Raw genomic sequence first — 20,100 nt, forward strand, 5'->3', positions numbered from 1 at the left:
GACACTAGCTATTAGTCAATTAATTTATTCTTAGCATGGCTGTTAAACTCACAAAATTGAAGAAGAAGAGCATCTCCAGTCGAGTCCCCCAAACCGTCCCTCAAACGGCGCCGGATCGAGCGTTTGGGGATGAGTTTTGTTCGTGCCGCGTTTGGGGGACGTCGCTCCCCAGCCGCGTCCCCATCCCCAATCAGAAATTCAAATAGTTTGCATTTAAAAGAGATCATTTTTCGTGTGCCGCTGACGCGTCGGCCCCATCACTCCCCGCCTCGCTTTTCGTTGTGTCCGGCGTGCCCGGAGCGTCCCCTGTGGGGCGGGGACGGGCTCGGGGCGCCGGACACCGTATCGGGCCGCGCCGGACAAAAAACGGGTTTGGGGGACGCGGCTGGGAACTTTTTTTGTCCAGCACGCCCCAAATCCCTTTGGAGAACGGTTTTGGGGACGCTACTGGACATGCTGTAAATTCGTGAACAATCCAAAGGTGCTATCAAATTGCTAACCAAGAATTTGAGGAAAGAAAAAATTACAGCGTAGAAAAACTGGAGATGATTAGGGAGCTGGATTCAATTGCAGCGTCCGGCTGTTGGCCCTGCCCCTGCGATGCAGCAATGTCCTGGCCCGCCCAAGGAATATGCCTACCTGTGGTGTGGCGCGACGCAGATGCCTCCAGTTCACGCCATAGCCAGGCGACGAAAGTGAGAGAGAAAGTCGAGCGAAGCAGGTAAGCAGCATAACGGGCCAGTGTGTTCTGACAAGCTGGGCTTGGATACATAGGAGCAAAAAAAATTTAGCTAAAAACATGGGCGGGCCATGGCCCGGTTTTGTCTCAAGGAAGCTCCACCAGTGAGAGGACGTAGTAGACTCAAACTCTACTTTTCCAGTTTTTTAAAAAGATTCTTTTATATAAAATCTTCGTAAGCTCACAAGTAAATAAACGAAAAATGGATTAACAGGTTTAGTTACAATCATTATTTTTTTCCGCCCTCTAAATAGCAAGATCTTGACCATTATTAGAGAGGAGTGACATGTATAATGTATTTATACACAAACTTTGCTTTGTTATGGTCACCCAAAAAAACATGATCTTCAAGTAATTATTAGATCCAATTATCATATGTACTTGTGAAATAGTAGGGCAGGGTCGACAATTCAACTTGGTGAACTAGGACAGTAGCTTCATCTAGAATTTATTTTTTACAGCTTTAAGATAGTAAATTAGTATATATATATTTGCCTTTCTTAGACCTTAGCAACGCACGGGCAAGTGTACTAGTGTAGATATAAGAAAATGAGGATGCATACAATTTTGTTAACTATGTATGCAATAATTAATTTATATTGCAATAAAAATAATAAAAATAATATTAGTAACATTTAAATTTCATTATCTATGCTAATTGTGTAATGAGGAAGGTATGATTATTGATTAATATTGTGGTGTAATAAAGTAAGTTATACATGAGTATAAATGGTTAGTTTAAGTTATATTTATTAAACTTCACCCTCCATCAAAACTTGCTCGTACAACGACCGAAGGCACAATTATGAATATTGTAGTGTAATAAAGTAAGTTATTATGGCCCGGTTCGTGGGCTTGAGTAGATATGGCCATGAGTGGAAATATAAGCTCTACTCCGAGGCGGAATGCACAAACAACTGCGAGGGGGCGGAAGAGAGTTGTTGAGGATTTAGTGGACCAAATTGTGTAATCCAATCAATGGAGACAAACCGCAGAGGTACACACCTCAACGTCACCAGCAGTGCAGGAGGGGATGGGGGTTTTTTCTTGGAAGGAAAGCTCTACCCATGTTGAGGCGGGGAGTGGCGACAGATTGCCGCAGTAAATCCCGAGTAACTCAAACAATCTAGACGACATGAATTGGCCTTCAGAACTGGTTTGGGTTGTAGACGGAAGAGGAACATAATTACAATGTGTCATCCAAGTAAATACCACCAAGCCGCGAGGAAGAGACGAGTTGTGTCCTCAGGCTCTTCTCCCGAGTTGCAGTCAGGACGACCGACCCATAGGCCAGACAGCGGAGTGCCCTCCCTAGGCCACCGAGAGGCGGGACAACCCATCCTTTTTTGACACAAGGGACAACCCATCCTAGGTAGTAATTTGATGTTGGTAGCTAGGTATTTATGTTTTTTAGGCCAAGTTAGAAGTGTAAAATCTAGAAGAAGGATGGGCCAAGTCCCAAGTAAAATATTGTCATCATCCCTATGCTATTATTTATATCTCCAACAAGCTATTAAATATCTCTATAAATGCTTCAGTCTTTGTAGGAGCAATCTCGGATCACAGACCTCTATCACATTGGAGCAAACCAAATTGATCGACCATGGCGAGTTACCTACATTAGTAGTCTACATCATGGAAGCTCCCCTAATTGTAGTGAGAGTATTATTTTCATTTTTTATTTTATGTATAGTTTGTTGAAAAAATGGGACGAAATTGAGTATATTAAAGGCCTTTTGATGAGCCTAGCAACTTAAGCCTTGTTGTACGAGAAATTTGAAGAGTTCATAATATTTTTATGATGGCTAGTAATTAGTTATTTTCAATATCCAGTATATATCATGTATGAATTTTTGGATTATTGTTGAACACGTTGTGTGTACCACGAAAAAACCGGTAGACAATCAAGCAAACGGTTCAATTATACTCTAGAAATCTCTTTATTAATATATTTGGCATCATACCTAATAGATATATCTACCATAGTATTAAAACTATGTAAACATTAATGCAGATATAAAAAATAACGATGCATAGATTTTTGTTAACTATGTATGTAATAATTAACTTATATTGCAATAAAACTATAATACAATGAATATTAGTAACATTCAAATTTGATTAACTATGATAACTTTGTAATAAGGAAGGTATGATTATTGATTATTAAATATTAATACCATAGTGTAATAAAATAATTTATACATGAGTATACAAGTTCAGTTTAAATTATATATATTAAATTTGCCCATTTTCTAAATTTTATTTTCGGACCATCCTTTTTTGCAGTTTTCTTATCTTGAACCTTGTCTAGTTTGAATCAAATCTCAACCTAGGAATCAATGAAATCGAAGACCTTACACATTTGTAATCTCAGACGAAATCGCGTTTATTGATTGTATTAGCCGATGTTGATCCGAATAGCTGAATAGGATGAAAGGCTAAAATGTGGAACTGGACGAATTCATTTGGCGTCATTTATAAACTACCATTGAACTTGTTCAATACGGTGATAGAAACATATACCTTATCATACAATAATGATATGATCAAACTATGTGTACCATCTACGTAATAGATAATGAACTCTATGCGACTACATACATATGTTCACTCACAATCATTGGCAGTTGTTCAGAAGTTTAGTATCAATAACATGGGTAGTCATTGAACTTGTTCTCCTTACTCGCTATGGTCACCGTACATAGAAGTACGCTATTTACGGTCACCGAATACATGTTGAAGCTCATCTAGGTCACTGGTACGTGGTAGAGCATATTTTGCTGGTGTGGCAACTAGTAGACCCATCTGCCAGGTCAAGTAGGATTCTATCACTGAATCTTTGTTTGCAAAAAGACCCCAGATTACTTCAGAAAAACACCAGTTGGGGTCCTTCACGGCTTCAGCTGCTCCCCCCACGACTGCGCGGTTGTCTTCCTCGCTTACACTGCCGCTGGGCATCCTCCACGACTGCGCGGTTGTCGTCCCTTCCGGCGCCGGCGGTTCTACCCCTGCTGCCCGTCGTGGCCTGACTCATTATTCACTGGAGCATTGCCGGTCAACTTACACCCGTCCGCTGTGGTCACTTCCTCTCCTCCTAGGCGTCCCCTTCCCATGCGGCAGCGCCGTTGGCGGGAGCGACGACGAACTCCCGTGTATTCTTCCCTCGCACCCTCCCCTGATCCGTTTCACCTCTCCCCCACGGCCCCACCACGCCTCCCACCGCCCCCGCCGGCCCCGAGGTGGACGCGCCGGCCGCCCCTCCGTCCGACGCCACTCCAGGTCGCGCGACCACGCCACCAGCCTCCAGCAGCCCCATGGCAGCCGCCCACCGCTGCGACCTCCCTAGCTCCTTTCCCACGCAGCCGCCTTCCTCCTCCAACATTTTACCAGAGCATCTGTCCCTTAACCCTTTTGCTGCAACTCCATCCTCCGTCAGCGCCAGCGCCAGCGCCTGCGCAACCGCGCGCTTCGCCGAGCTCGGCGTGCCCGTCGTCGCGGAGCTCCTCATGGACGCCGACAAGGTCACTAGTGCGAAGGCGATGGCCGTGCTCGACGGCATCCTGTGTTCCTACGCGGGTCTCCAGTCCGCGCGCGCGCATGCACTTGGTTTATCGGTGCATCCTTGTGTCAGACACGGCCACGGAGTTCGCCGTCTCCGCGCTCTGGCGCCTCTGCCGCGCCGCGGACGCCGGCAATGGCGTCTGCCGCACCGAGGCGCTGCCGATGTTTTTGCTCCAGAAGCGGGGGAGGGCATGGACGACTAGGACGAGGTAACCACCACCGGCTCGCAGCAGCGGAAGCTCCGGTGGAAACCGCAGGCGGCACGCGGCTTAAAGCAGAGTGTCAGACCCGTTCCGCGCGGCGTGATTCCGCAGGCACTCTCTGTGCCTCCACGGCAGCGCCCATCCGGACCCTGGTGTCAGACGCACAGTGGAGGGTTCCCTGAGGCAGGTGCAGTGGAGGTCGCCGGGGAGTTGGTGAGGCGCGAGGCCTGCGCTCGGTGGAGCACCGTTTGGGGAAGGACACATGTAGAGAGAGGGCCTTTTTTAAAAGTACTAATTTGGGTGTCTTTTCGCAAAAGAAAATAAAGTACTAGAATCCTACTTGGCCTGACAGGTGGGTCTGCAACTTGCCACATCATCTAAATACGTACGTCTACCGCACATCAGTGACCTAGATGAGCTCCAACGCGTATTCAGTGACCGTAAATAGTGTATTCCTAGGTACAGTGACCATAGCGAGTAAGCTAAACAAGTTCCATGACCATTGATGGATTTTACTCTATCAATAATACACTTGTTGTAAAACAACCATTGCCAAAAAAACAGGCACACTTGTGGAAAGTTTTGTTTCCATACTACATGACCATAATACATGACCGCAGACATATTTTTCAAACACAAACGTTGACAACGTTCTCATCCATCAGAAAGGAAGATGTAACATATGGGCACATCACCGGGATGAACATCTCCGTGACTGCCAAATCATGTTCTGTTTCTAAACAAGCATTACCCAATGACATGGGCCACAAAATAATTAGCGGCGCTAAATGTGGGCGCCGTCGCTACGATCCCATCCACCGAGTCTGTCTGCAGGATCGTAATTTGTGAACAAGCGGAACACGTTTCCCAATTTGTTCGAGTGCTGAGGTTTGAAACCACATGGGTGCACATTCAGGAGCTGCAGCACGCGGTCCGTCTGAACTTCCCCTGGCAAAGGAAGTGTGAAATCACACGAAATTTCCTTAGAGAGGAAAGAAATCTTTCAAAAGACCGAATGTTTTTCAACAAATTATTTTCATGCTTTCAAGTTATTAGGGAAGTTGTCAGCAAGTGCCGAACTGTAGATAATGATATGCTAATTACCAGTCATCGACAGTAAGCTAAAATGATTGTTGAAGAGAAAACCATTTGCATATAAGTAGAGGCAGATGATGTTCAGTTTCAAAGAATGAAAAGAAGCTGCTGGTGTACGGTGACACTTGCAGTAACCAGCCATCGACAATCTATCCCCATGACAGTGGTATAAGCTGATATGATCAGAGTGCTCACTATTTTTATTGCGAAACAAAAAGCAACTAGCTAACACATAAAATGAGGTTCCCATTTACAAAACCATGAAGTATCAAACAATAACTGATTGGATCAAACTCTGTCTCAGTACAAAACAACACTCATGAGTTCAGTTGACTTGATAAACAACCGGAGCAGGCATCAATTTACCTGTGAGTAAGAGCAGGAACGAGCCTTCAGGCGGCGCGAGAAACGACACCGTCTTAGCAACCTTCACCAAACACTCCTGACTCTGCACCACCAACAGCAATCACCATTTCTCCCCACAATTCACTCAAACCAGGATCTACTCACCCAAGAAACGGTCGAATTACCAGGTAAGGAGGGTCGGCGACGACGATCCGGTAGGCGTGCTTCAAGGCGGGCGGGAGCTCCTCCGGCCGGTTGTAGTCGTAGAAGGTGAAGTCGCCGCCGTACCGCCCGAACCGCTCGTCGTACTCCAGCAGCCGCGCGGGCACGTCCGGGCTGCCCTTCTTGAGGTACGCGTAGAGCGTCGGGCACGCGACACATGCCACGGCGGCGCCGGGCAGGGAGGAGGCGAGGAGAGAGACCTCCGCCGCGAGCTCCCGCGCGGTGCGGTCGTCGTACCAGAACTGGCTCAGCCGCCAGTCCTCCGCGACCAGCTCCGGCTTGTCTCCTTCCCCCTTTTCTCCTTCGAGTCGCTGCTCCAGGAACTCCCGCAGAGCCGTCGCGGCCGCGGAGCTTAGCTGTGGAATATCGTCGTCGTCGTCGTCGTCGACCTCTGGTCGAGCTCTCTCCTCCTCCGGACCACTCGCCATTGTTTGCTCTCCGACCAAGGGAGGCGGCGCGGCCAGGTAAACTCTCAGAATGAAGGGCCCAAGGGCCGGTTTGTGGGCTTGAGTTGGATACGGGCCGGAACGTGGAGGCCCAGAGGAGCGGGAGGAGAGCAAATATAGGCAGAGAGTGGCAATGGAATCGCAGGCAGGGGAAGTGAAGGGAAAAGCGGGGGAGGTGCTGCACCTGCGCCTCCGTTTCCGGGCGTGCCCTCCGAGCTGCGCAACCCGAATCCTCTTCGCGGCGGCGCCGCTTCGCCCCGACCCGCCGCCGCCGCCAGCGTCCAGCAAGTCGCCAGCTCGAGGGACAAGGGCGGCAGTTGCTGCCGCGCTGCCTTGGCCGGTCGCATTCGTTCCCCGCGCCCGCCTCCGCTCGCCGCCCCGCGACCCGTGCGCGACCACTGTAGATCGACCCGCCAGCTCGCCTGCGTCGCGCTCGCGCGCCGCGGCGAGGAGCAGCTGACCAGCGCGCGCGGTGCGGCGCGGCTGCTTCTCCCGGAAGCTTCGGGGGCCACGGCACGGCCGGATCCAGTTGGGGCGCAATGTCGGGGTCGTCGACGGCTGGGGAGGACATAGTGCAGCACCTCTCGTCGAATTCCAACCCGTCCTCGGACAAGCTCGCCAAGCTCGAGGCCCGCATGGCCGGCAAGGCCGTCTCGGCGCCTCCCCCGTCGCCGCCGCACCATCCGGTGGCCTCCCCGGCCTCCGCCCCCACCTTCATGGACCAGGAGGAGCTGCCAGAGTCCTCCTCTTCAGATGATGATGTCAGCCCTAAACCTTGTACTCTTCTCCCCCCTTTTTATTGCTACAAGGACAACATCGTACTATTCATCTACTACTGCATTCGATTACCTCGCCTGCACATTACCTATACTTCTACAATCATGCTGGCTGCAACTATTTGCAACATCTCCTTCCGCAAACCTTTACATGCTGCTCGATATTCTAGCTAATCACAGACCAGTTCAATATCCCCATTCCCAATTCCATTCCCTCTAACCCAAACTAATGTTTCCTGCATTTGCTGGTCAGAACGGCGAGGAGTTCTTGATACAGAAGAACACAATGAAGCGTCCGAGATCCCCAGATTGTGACCACGGCCTAGCTCTTGGAAATTTCGAGGTGCTCTTCTAACAGGAATCAGCTAGAATTAAACACCAGAACTATTCTGTTCTGCACTTCCTTACACTTCCCTTTTAGTAACATCGTGTCTGGCGCATCCTTTTGTGATTGTCAATGCCAGGGATCAGCTAACGCGGCAGCAAAGATAGCAGATGTCGCAGACGCACGACTGCCGTCAGAGAACCCAAACAGAAAAAAGCAAGGCCGTGGAAGGGGGCGTGGCCGAGGGCGTGGCTCGAAGACGGTTGATCAAGCACGACAGACTTCGACTTCCTCAGTAACTGTGTCGAATGGCCAGCATGACAAATTGACCAGCATGGTATGCCATGCAATTTGTTCTCAAAATCCTATCTTCCTAGCTTTGGACTCACCCATGGTTAAGGTTGCTTTATTTCTTTCTTTCACTTGAATTGATCACATCACTGCATGGGCTCTTCTTGCAGATTCTTTTAGAGGTCATTGGTCAGTACAAGATATAAATATGATGGTGAAAATTTTGCTGTTGTTCATATTATGAGATGTATCAATGATAAGGAGCGATTAGCTTATTGGATATGGAAAAGTTCTAATCAACTGGAGAATGCTGAAATAAAACCATTAGATTTTTGCTCACTTGGGGCAGGGGTGGATTGCTGAAATAGGTCACACATCACAATAAGCACCTCAAGGAATTGGATTTTACTAAATGACACGACTTAGATCGATAAAATAGTTTAAGTTCCATAACATATTTAAAATTCCACATTAAGGTAGGATCTTGGAATCTTGTGGACTGGAATGAAACTCATGAAATGGCTGAAATCCTTGCTCAATGATAGCTTGGCTAATTTGATTGTAATAATCTGACTGTATGATGATCCCAAAGGTTTGTACATTCTGTGCTCAAGTGATAAAAGATATGGCGCATCTGAGGGCTTAATTTGTTGTAATCTCATACACATACACATACTTATACAGTAACAGCACCATTTCCCCTTATTTGCTTCATACAGTCCCCATTACTGACAAGCAGAAACACTTGTAATGAACATTTGGTCACCCTACTATGGAATCATTCATCCTCATGTGCTAAATTATTAGCTTACATACCATTTGCTCCATATACAGGATTCCCGATCAAGTGTTCTACCTGGGAATGAGGACAGGACTGCAATACATGTAAGAATTATTTCTCTACATCGTTTTCTATGAGATACAGAGTTACACACTATCTTGGTCTGCTATACAAATGCATCCTTTTACTATCCATACATATCTTTCTGCTTCTGCTTCTGAATGTGTTTTGTGTGCTTAGATTATACATATACTCCCTCCGTACGCATTTAATCGACGCGGGCCTGTTGAGTATATGTGCTTGCTGCTAGTAGATGGCCGCGTCGATTAAAACAGAACCGAGGCAGTACATGCAAGTACTTCTGATGATGTTCGTATATGGACCCAGAGTCCCAGACCCTTCCCTTTGAGAAAAAAAAGAGTTCCTGTTTTGCCGAATACTTCCATTTGAGTCTGCCACCTAGGCGATTTAACTACATAAAGTAGTCTTTCTGATGGCTTTTGTACATGTATACATGCCCTTACCTTCAAGGAGAAGTGTTTCTATTTGATTCAGTACTTCTGTTTGAGTCTAGCATCTAGGCATCTTAACTACATAAAGTATTCTGCTGTGGTTAAGAACTTAAGATATCGTACTGAAAGCATGATCTGTGAATATTGCAATGGGCCATTTCATATCTTATAGGGAATCAGTGATACTCGTGAAATGTAGTGTTCCATACTAACATGTTCTAGGGTCACTTGTTTTTGTTTCAAATTTATATTCTCAAGCACTCCCAATTGAATAGGAAGAACTATCACTGTTACGTGGTAAAGTTGCATTGTTGGAGGAGGAGCTTAACAAATCGCGTCAAGAAGCGACTGACTGTCATCAACTTAGTGATAGGTTAGCAAAGGTAAGGATATACTCACTAGAAGCTTTATTTTCTCTTGACTTCCCTAGGTCTCTTGACTTGTTGCCTTTGCATTATTCTACCAGGAACTGAAGGATTTCAAAGATCAAGATCAACAAAAGAAATCAAAGGTTTCACACTTAGAACCCTGGATGCTATATCAAGGTTTTAAAGGCGTCCCTAAGGCGTCGCCTAGGCGACGCTTAGGCGTCAAGGCGCCCACCCTCCGCCTTGGAAAATCGACCGCTTTAGGCGCCTAGGCGTCCAAAGCGCCCGCCTAGGCGTCGCTTAGGCGCCAGAGCGCCCCCTAGCCGCTTTAAGACGCCTTAACGCCTTTAAAACCTTGTGCTATATATCGGCAGATTGTTACTATTATCTCATACTCAGCCATTTCTGTTTACCAATTCTTCATTCTTAATTTCTTATGTACGCATAAATCTGTGTCTGCACACACAACACTTCTTGTACCCATGCAATATTAGCCATTATTAAAGTAGTAGTATTTATCTTACATGTCCATTCTCATTGATGCAGCAAATGAAGGTCCTGTCAGACCTGCTCATAGCAGTATCAAAAGCAGAAAGGCAAGAAGCACGGATGAGGTTAAAGCAGGAATCTTTTAGACTTGGGAACATTGGTGTTATGAGGTAATCTCCTAATTATCTGAACTTCCAACACGTAATGAGGAATAGTAGACTGTAGAAGGTCATATCTAAATCTCCTTTTGTGTGAAGAATAATAGTACTACTTTGTAAATGGGCCATTGTTAACTAGCTTGATATTGTTATACTCCCTCCGTCCAAAAATAAGTGTCTCAACTTTTTCTAGATACAGATTTATCTATAACAAAAATGCATCTACATACATCCGTATCTAGACAAAAGTAACACTTAGATGGAGGTAGTACAAGTATGTATGCTGCGATATTGTCTTCTAGAAACAGGCTAATAACATGACCTGTCAGTTGCTGTATAGATCCAGTATGTGTTCTAGTATTGGGAATTTTTCTGGAACAGTGGATATTTTCTCATCTCTTCTATTTCCTGTTTTGCGTATGGAACACTGCAAACTTCTTTGACTACTCTCTGTCATATAACTCAGAGCTGGAACTATGATATCTGAAACATGGGAGGATGGCCAGGCAATAAAGGACCTTAATTCACACCTTGTAAGTTTCTGCGGCTCCATAGATCTGTTCAGTTCAGTACACACTATTAGCTAAAGTATTCGTTTGTGAAAGATGCTCATAATATTAATTGTAAACAACTTATTGTGAAACTTTGATTTATGTGATCTGTTCAGATACCCAGCCAATAACACATTTACTCACATTTAGTCCAGAAGGCATATTATTAGTGAACTTCTGTTCCTTTTTGTCCTGTTTGCGATTTCGATCACTTCCGCACGTTATTAGCCTTAGTTTATTACCATCCAAGCATCTTATATAGTTATATGACACCTTGCTCTTTTTAAATTGAGCATCATGTTCACAAGGGAAACGTTTTTGCTCCTAATTTGCTGATCTGACTTGGGTTGGCATGCAGTTTATATGCCATACAGCTTTATCTATTGGGGCACATTGTATGACTTGCAGCTCTTGTCTTTACATGTTTTGCCGCCCTGCTATATAATTCCAATTCTTGACAGTGACAATTATGTACCATCACTTTGTTATTGCTCATGTATGTTGTGCCTTTCTGTAGAAATCATTGCTGGAAACAAAAGAGGCTATTGAAAGGCATCGTAAATCTCTAAAGAAAAGACAATCTGGTAAGTGTTACCCTTTCTTTTTTAAAATTATCGTCTTGTACTGGCTCACGTTCTTTAGAAGTTACTGTTTGAACTATCTTGCACACTGAAGAACATCTGAAGTAGATGTATGTATTTTATTACTTCAGTTCATTATTTTGTAACTAAAGAAAGCCCTCTGCATTTACACAAGCAAGAGATAAACACACATATCAGTTTAAGTAATATTTTTTTGCCGTCACTTCTCTTTACGCACACTGCTTATTTGTGATGGTTTGCTATTGTAGATAAGGGTGATGGCAGTGATGCTGAAACTAGCATGTCTGAGGAAGATTTCCTTTTACAGGATGAGATATGTAAATCTCGGTTAACAAGTATCAAACGGGTAACTTTATTTTCCTGTATGCTGGTCTGCTACTTGTTATCGTACACACTAAGGTGTCAAATGGGATCCCACCGAAATCCCACTTGTAGTTCATTTTGTCATTTCTAGTGCAAATTTTGAGAAAAAAATTTGCACTAGAAATGATAAAATGAAGTATAAGTGGGATTTAGGCGGGATCCCACTTTGCTAGAACACACCTTCCCCCTCTTGACCTACTTTTTATAATTCAATGCCAGGAAGAAGAGCAGTATTTGAGAGAAAGAGATCGGTATGAATTGGAAAAGGGAAGGCTTATACGTGAAATGAAGCGTCTTAGAGATGAAGACGGATCACGCTTTAATAACTTCCAAATTCTTCATCATCGATATGCTCTGTTAAATCTTCTTGGAAAGGGTGGGTTTAGTGAGGTGTACAAGGTATATTCTTTCTTCAGCTATACATATATTAAAACAAAAAACAGGAGCACTAAACCATTGTTACCAGTAGTGCATCTTTAAGTACCAATGCATTTTGTGTCAATAAAGTATTAGCACCACTGCACTTTACCATTATTAATTTAGTTGTATCTCTCAATATCTGCATTTTTTTTTCGAGAAAACGCAATGATATTTCGTTTCTTTTCATTGCAAAGAAGAGTTATATCTGCTCTTTTCAAGAGCTTCATTTTGGGTGGGCAGGGAGGCTTGGATCCTGGCCTATCCAAGATGGGTGTAAAAGGTACAAACTATGGGAGGAAGTTAAAATGTTAGACACAAAGAAGCAAACCTGGTATTTATTTAAATTTTAGTGGACAAAATCTGTATGAAAACAATTGGAGTAACACTGCAACACATCTGACATTGAAATGTCCGTTGACTTATTGATTTTCTTGACAGAAAGGCAGGTGTTCTGCTTATTTCATTAAGATAGGAGAAATGCAAAGAGATACAATGAATATTTACATGACAAAAGAGGAAAACAACGCCCTCATCAAGCCAAACAGTCCTCAACCGCGAAACATGTCTGCCACCCGGAGTGATTGTGAGCAAGTTCTTGGAAACACCTTCAAGATGGGAAACGGCGCCTGTGGGTGCCATCGTCACCGACATCAACCCATGTCAACGACTTAAGCATTCGCTTAGAACCGCACACGAGCATCCGACTGAACCTCGGAATGGTCTGGCCATACCAACAGCCTCCATCAGAAAAAAATACTACTAGCCAAAGCCTACTTCGGCAAAACCTCCAGCTCTTTTTTAGAGTCAGGGGCAAGCCCGGCCTAGCGCTTTAAAAAGGGCTGTCTGCATTACTGGATTCACTATATCAAATTGTGTATCATGGTCAGGTCATTAGCACAATGACTACTTTCATGGCTATGAGAAATAGATATTGTGATTTATTGACCACGAAAACCGGCCTTTTTAGAGGCACGCAGGAGACCATTAGTTTGTAGTTGGAATCGTATCCAGGTGCTGTGAGCGAAATCTGCTCCATTTTTTAATAACTTTGTATCCAGCATAGGGCAACTTGTTACTTTTTTCCGTTGGTAAGTTATTGTGTTAGAAGGAGCTGCAAGGCACAAGATAAACACCGACCTTAGACAGGTCACCCAAAATTGTACACAGACTAATTTAGAGGAAGTACTCTTTGACAATGCCTCCAAGAAGAGAAGGACACCCACGAGCCATCATCAACCCCTGTCGAATCCCGAGCTTTCGCCCAGAGCCTTATGACTCTCCAGTCTCCACCTATCCGAACCACTGGAGGAAACCCTACCGGAGTGAACCTGCGAGACCGAGCTGCAATTCTGTTCGCCCTGCAATGTCGAACTGTACCTGCCGTATCTGAGAAGGATGTCCACTGCACTACCACGGAAGACTGCCTGTGCCCACCGCTAATGTGGAGCAGGCCGGCGGCAGAGGGAGCCCGGACAGGGGTTGCTGGTGGCTGCACTAGGGTCTGTTGGCTTACGTCGCATAGGAAAACCAGTACTCCAGGCAGCATGTGGCAGCAGCCATTGCAAGTGACTGAGAAGTGGATTTGGTTTCCAGCTGTCTGTCAGCTCCTAATCGACTTGTCAGATAGGGAGAAATAGTACGGTTCTATTTTGGAAATTATGCCTGTAGTTTAGTTTGCCTAGTCGTTGACTCGTTGTATTAGGATATGCTATAAAAGCATGCCAAGAATAAGTTATTTCTCTAATCCCTACGCTCTTTTCTCTCCTCCCTGTCCATTGACCTTGTACTGAGCTAACTAGTTACCCTACTGAAATCCTACCACGGTGCCATCCAAGCCTCGCAAGGGTGCTTCGTGCCGGACTTACCAAGAACCATCACCTTCCATTTCTGATCCTTGTCTGTGGCAGCTTTTTTCCTTTTCTTTCATAAAATGCAAGGTGTTATAAAATAAGAGGAGGGTATACCACCTTGTACCAGATTTAATGTTGAATTTATTTTTTATGTCAGAACATTGATTAGTGTTTTCAGCTTTCTTTTTAAAGTCATTTCACTGCGTTTTGATATAGCATTCACATCTTATCTGTAGAAATCTTTGTATGGTAACACTTAACATGAAACTGTTCCTTCGAGCAGGCTTTTGACTTGGTTGAAAACAAGTACGTCGCTTGTAAGCTCCATGGTTTGAATGCTCAGTGGAGTGAGGAGAAAAAGCAAAGCTACATACGGCATGCTATTCGTGAATATAATATCCACAAGACTCTGGTTCATACGAACATTGTCAGGCTATGGGATATATTTGAGATTGACCACAATACATTCTGCACCGTCCTAGAATATTGCAGCGGTATAATTTATCTTCTTGACAGTGTAAATTCAGTTCTGTCGATTCTTTTGTGTGGAGTCTTATGTCATTTATTATATCCATTTCCTCATGTTTTTTTCCTCTTTAAGATTGGTTTGTGCCAGGATTGAACGGTGTAGCCCAGATACAATCTACGATGAACCCTTACACCAGCGAACTTATTCAGTTTTAATATTAGCAGTATAGGTAGCGAAATAAAATGTTCAAGGCAGGAACTAAAAGGGACATTTAAACCATGCTTCCATATATTTGGTCTTAGTTTTTTTAGAGTTACAACTTCCACATTGCCATTTATATGATCTTTATATGGAGCACTAATACCCCATTATGAGCTTATAAGGTATGGAATACGACTGCCATGTTTGATCACTAAGATGCATACAGGAAACTATGCTGATGCCACTAATATTTTAGATAGATTATTAGCAATTCTAATGATATTGAATGGAGGCAGAAGTAATCTTTTTTAGTTGCTGAGCATGGCATTGATGTTGGCACCAGACTGCTAGTGCATACATATGCAAATTATGATAGATCATATCTCATATAGTAGATTGAAGTTTCTACATTTTTGCTGTTATCTTCTTAGTTATAGTTAGCATATACTTGTAGTAGTTTGTACTCCCTCCAGTCTCTTTTAATTGACTCGGATTTAGTACAACTTTGTACTGAATTCGAGTCAATTAAAAAGGACCGGAGGGATTAGTTATTGATAATGATCTTACTATCAAAATCTAGAACTCCCAGATCAAGATGTAGTGGCATCTAATAATGTTATCTCCATTGCTCACGTTTGACCCAGGAAAGGATCTCGATGCAGTCCTTAAAGCAACACCAGTTCTTCCAGAAAAGGAAGCAAGAATCATAATTGTTCAAGTATTTCAGGGCCTTGTTTATCTTAACAAAAAGGCTCAGAAGATCATCCACTATGACCTCAAACCAGGCAACGTTCTCTTTGATGAGGTCGGTGTTACGAAAGTTACAGACTTTGGCCTCAGCAAGATAGTGGAGGATGATGTTGGGTCTCAGGGAATGGAACTCACTTCTCAGGGAGCTGGAACCTATTGGTGAGTGGCTGAGTGCGTTCACTTTCTCAGTTAATCCTTACTAGATAGACCGGATCTTAGTGTTTTTATGGTATCCTTTGGAGTGTTGGGATTTGATTTGCTGTTCCTGGTGCAGTAGTTCATGGACCTTTTAGTATTACCTTTGGTGTATAATTGTATAACCTTCAAAACAAATTACTGTTTGTTGAGTGGAACCATTCTTGTGTTACCGCCTATGTAAACTGGTTGTATTATACATTCAATTCTTGTTTATGTTAATGGGTCTGCTGCATCAATGTTCCTTCAGAATGAGAATTTTTTCTGGTTTTTAATTCTTTGTTCTTGTTCCAGGTATCTGCCACCAGAATGCTTTGATCTCAGCAAAACACCATTTATTTCATCTAAGGTATTGATATTTGCCAGCATGTTTTACCTTTCAATGTAATCAACAGTTGGTCCATTCTACTGTGTCAATCTGGTCTCGTGGATATGCATTTTTGTTTGTACAAAATCGGAGACATGATCCCTAGTTAACCCTCTTCTTCAAGTTTTGGACTCATTTATGAGCTTCCCAAACTTTCAGTTTAAACAACCAAGTTATGGCAACGGCAGCTTCATTCCGATTGGTGAGTAAACTATTGCTGCTGCTGTCATGCAGGTGGATGTTTGGTCAGCTGGTGTAATGTTTTATCAGATGCTCTATGGGAGGCGTCCTTTTGGTCATGACCAGACCCAGGAGAGAATACTTCGGGAGGATACAATCATCAACGCACGGAGGGTGGAATTCCCTCCAAAGCCAGCTGTATCAAATGAGGCGAAGGTATATTTTCTGTTTGTTCATATGGCATATGTACGTTTTGAGCCATCACTTGTTGTAGTGTTTCCCTTGCTAGATTATGCATGCTATGCGTTGTGACAGGAGACTGTCAGTTCGGTTTCAACTTGGTTCTTAGGCTCTAGTTTTGATGGATGCCATGAGTTATCTAAAAAATGATGATAACATCCCTTATCTGCTAAGTATTCACTTTTGCAGTAAGTATGTGCCCTTGTTTGCAAGGATTGCGAGTCGACGAGTCGACAGGTCGTTCTGGGGCAGCGACTCAGAGACTAGTCAAGACTAGTCTCGACTCAGCAAGACTCATGTTTAACACTAAATTACTAATGTGTTTAATGTAGGATAGAATATAAGGCTAGGGATAGAGGAGTGGGGGAAAACCTGGGCAATTCCTTCCAATGGCCAAGGCCTTCCTCTTGTCCATGAACCAGCAGCCTACAGGTTGGGGACAGGGGAGTGGGGGAAAACCTGGGCAATTCCTTCCAATGGCCGACAGGTTCTTGCAGCCTACAGGTTGAGAACACCAAGATGTGTTTTGGCTTTTGGGTTTGAGCGGGGGAAACTGTCTCTCGATCTTGGTTTCACGGGGGAACACGGGGAAAAATGGGAATGGGAGGAAAGAATGGAAAAAATTATAACATGTGGGGTCATTTTTTAAGTCGACAGACTCACAAACCTGGACTAGTCGAGACTAGTCAAGACTAGTCGATCGACTCGATCGACTCATCAAATGAGTCGAGTCGACTGGCCGAGTCGACCTTGCAAATGCGACTCGTAGACTAGTCGTCGACTAGTCTCGACTAGTCTTTCGACTCGCAATCCATGCTTGTTTGCTAGTTTGGCAATATTTTGATCTTGCATTGCCAATTACCACAAATGGAATTTTTTAGCTGTACTAATGTGAAACATTATTGTTCCCATTTTGTTTGTCAGTCAATTTCATTTATATTTTTTACTTCAACGTATGCAGGAACTGATACGCCGTTGCTTGACATACAACCAATCAGAAAGACCAGACGTTCTATCCATAGCTCAAGATCCATATCTCTCCTATGCAAAGAGGTAGACACTACACGTCTACGCATGACTAGAAGTCGAATTTTTGTTTTGGAGGTTGGGGAGCCACTCTGCAAAAAGGATTCTGGACAAGATCTCACGAACTCAAGAATGTCTCCAATGGTTTGACTGTATATATTGTAAATCGTTTGCTCTAGTAACTGTGGTGACCTGAAACATCAAAGGTCTGCCTCTTTTTAGTTTTCAGGGGCATGCTCTCTGATATCTCTCAATGCTTTTGTGCCGCCCCTCCATGCATTATGTGATGTTTGTTTTTGGCTGGTGCCTAGCGTTACTGACGATGGCTCCTTCAAAAAGGCTGTATTTATTCGTATGGCTGGCAAGGTTTGCCAAACCAGCATTCATCAGAGATACAGTATGTGAATCCTCGTATGTTCCCGAAGGATTTTCTGATGCATACGCCGGGGGATATATAAGATGTATCTCAGTTGTTTAAGTTGGATATATATATATCAAAACTCTCGTTGGCTCTAGTAAAAAAAACCTGGAAATCATATTTACAAGATTCAAAAAATCTTTTAAAAAAAATATGGATGCAGTCAATGATGTATCTTACAAGCTTGCAGAAACAATTGCAGCCCTAGATTGTTTGATTTTTGGGCTACACAAAAATAACAAAGCTTGGAGTTTTGAAAATATGCACTCTTTACTATACTTAGATCCATACGTTTGAAGGACACATCACTCACTACATCTATATTTTTTTTTCAGTTATTTGAAACTTGTGTTTTTTGAAATAAAGTGATCCCTGAAGTTTGGGAGATGGAACTCTGTGACATAAACATTAAATTTAGATTCATATTTCACCTTTCGGTGGTTTTGATTTTGCAGTTATTAAAAATACCCTACTCTTGGATGTAAGTGAAACCTCAATCACTTCATGTTTGATTTAAAAAATCCCCCAATTTCACATGGATGAATGCAATACACATACTAACTCTACCCTCCCGTTGGTCTAAACTAATCCTCTCTAGTAGGCCTACCACTTGCCTTAATATGGTAATATTTGGTGCTGTTATTCTTTTTTTAAAAGAAAAACTGGACATAGCCCCAGTTCCATTTCCGAAACCAAATGTCACAGCGCTATTACAAAACATCACATATTGCTAGGTCTACTCAGACTTACACACAAAACTAGCTAGGGGGAGAAGTTTCAAAGCTCTCAACATTTCCCACTTCGAGGAAAGACTCATGACGATGTAAAACTGACACAAACCAAACTCTACAAGAGAAGACATGGGAGAGGAGGACTAAGGCCGGGAGAGACTTGTATAAGATCTCTCCATTAGGTAGGATCATAGGATCAACTCAGAAAAAACATACTTTGAACAGGCGAAAAAATCTGAAAATAATAAACAACATGCATATAGGTTGTATCTACAACTCCAAGAAATTTCAGCTCAAAATCTGATCTACACTTGGAGAAACAAAAAAGACAAATTCTATTGTGAATAGTGTCAGATCTGGTTGAGTAGTATTTCACACTATTCACACTCAGATTTATCTTTTTTGTCTCTCCAAATGTATGTCGAATTTGAAGTTGCAAATTTTTGGCGTTGCATATATAACATAGATGTGTGTTGTGATTTTTTTTCAGATTTTTTGAACATGTTTTTTCTTTGCAAAAAAATTATTCTCATAGATCCTATCTAAGACCTGATCCTACCCAAGTCTTCCCCGACTAAGGCCTATGAAGCACTGTGAACCCTTCACCGTCTCCCACCAGGATCAAGCCATTTCCTCCCAGAGTCCTCGCAAGGTCTGCAGCAGTGATTAGCAAAGGTCCAGAACACCTCTCGTGGTTCATAGTGCATACTTCCAGAGTAGTTCTCGCCCTTTTGTGAGGAGTCACCTAGGTTCCAGCCACGATAACAGAGGTGTCATTCGACCCAAGATTTCCAGCTTGTTCACCATCATTATCAGCCTTCCTTTTTCTTCCTCCTTTAGTAGGATGCCACGTTGTGAAAGGTTGGAAGCAGTTTTCCTCCACAACACCTGCATCCTAAACCATTGTGTTCGATTGAACACCATGTCATTTCTGGTAAGCCTGATAATTCTGAAGATAACAACATTAACCATATATATCAAAACATTTTTCTTTTTGTTTTTCCATAAGGAAGAGATGTCAACTATAGTTGCAGAGGGGAAGTAAAAACCCAAAATCCTCTTCATCCCAGATCACATGTTGAAAGAAACAACACATTCACAGAAAAGATACCGACAAGACTCAAGCTCATCACAGAAAACACAAAGTCAAAACATCTACTGATTGCCACATCCACCAGCTTCCCACGTCCAGATACATCACTATCAGGAGTAAGCTGAATGGTGTGTGCAATTTGAAGAATCTCAAACCATTGTACCATGAGCCTATGGTCAAAACATCTTCTGAAAGTTTCTTTTAAGGATCCACCATCCCAAAGGTCAGCAATAGTTTTATTTTACTCATTCACCAAGAAATATACTTCCCAGTACTGAATGGCCAAGCTACAAGTACCAACTAGCGATCTTCCCAAAATTTTACTTCCTT

At 43.5% G+C, this 20,100-nt stretch overlaps 2 protein-coding genes across 2 annotated transcripts; one reads left to right on the top strand and one right to left on the bottom strand.

Annotated features, from left to right (window-relative positions):
* Positions 1-5,041: 5,041 nt before the first annotated feature.
* On the bottom strand, positions 5,042-6,596 carry LOC124704290 (EEF1A lysine methyltransferase 1-like). The gene is made up of 3 exons (XM_047236535.1): positions 6,132-6,596; positions 5,968-6,049; positions 5,042-5,454 (listed from the first exon to the last, which is right to left on the bottom strand). Exons 1-3 carry the CDS (start codon positions 6,594-6,596, stop codon positions 5,291-5,293), a joined length of 711 nt encoding a protein of 236 aa, XP_047092491.1. The 3' UTR covers positions 5,042-5,290.
* Positions 6,597-7,138: 542 nt separating this feature from the next.
* Positions 7,139-17,934, top strand: LOC124704291 (serine/threonine-protein kinase TOUSLED-like). Its single transcript, XM_047236536.1, has 16 exons — positions 7,139-7,375; positions 7,644-7,733; positions 7,855-8,052; positions 8,841-8,891; positions 9,575-9,682; positions 9,766-9,810; positions 10,214-10,326; positions 10,781-10,847; positions 11,383-11,449; positions 11,716-11,813; positions 12,050-12,229; positions 14,384-14,594; positions 15,415-15,679; positions 16,010-16,064; positions 16,317-16,478; positions 17,464-17,934. Exons 1-16 carry the CDS (start codon positions 7,154-7,156, stop codon positions 17,557-17,559), a joined length of 2,028 nt encoding a protein of 675 aa, XP_047092492.1. The 5' UTR covers positions 7,139-7,153; the 3' UTR covers positions 17,560-17,934.
* The last annotated feature ends 2,166 nt before the right edge of the window (positions 17,935-20,100 follow it).

The sequence above is a fragment of the Lolium rigidum genome, chromosome 3 (assembly GCF_022539505.1).
Source record: "Lolium rigidum isolate FL_2022 chromosome 3, APGP_CSIRO_Lrig_0.1, whole genome shotgun sequence".
Classification (NCBI taxonomy): Eukaryota; Viridiplantae; Streptophyta; class Magnoliopsida; order Poales; family Poaceae; genus Lolium; species Lolium rigidum.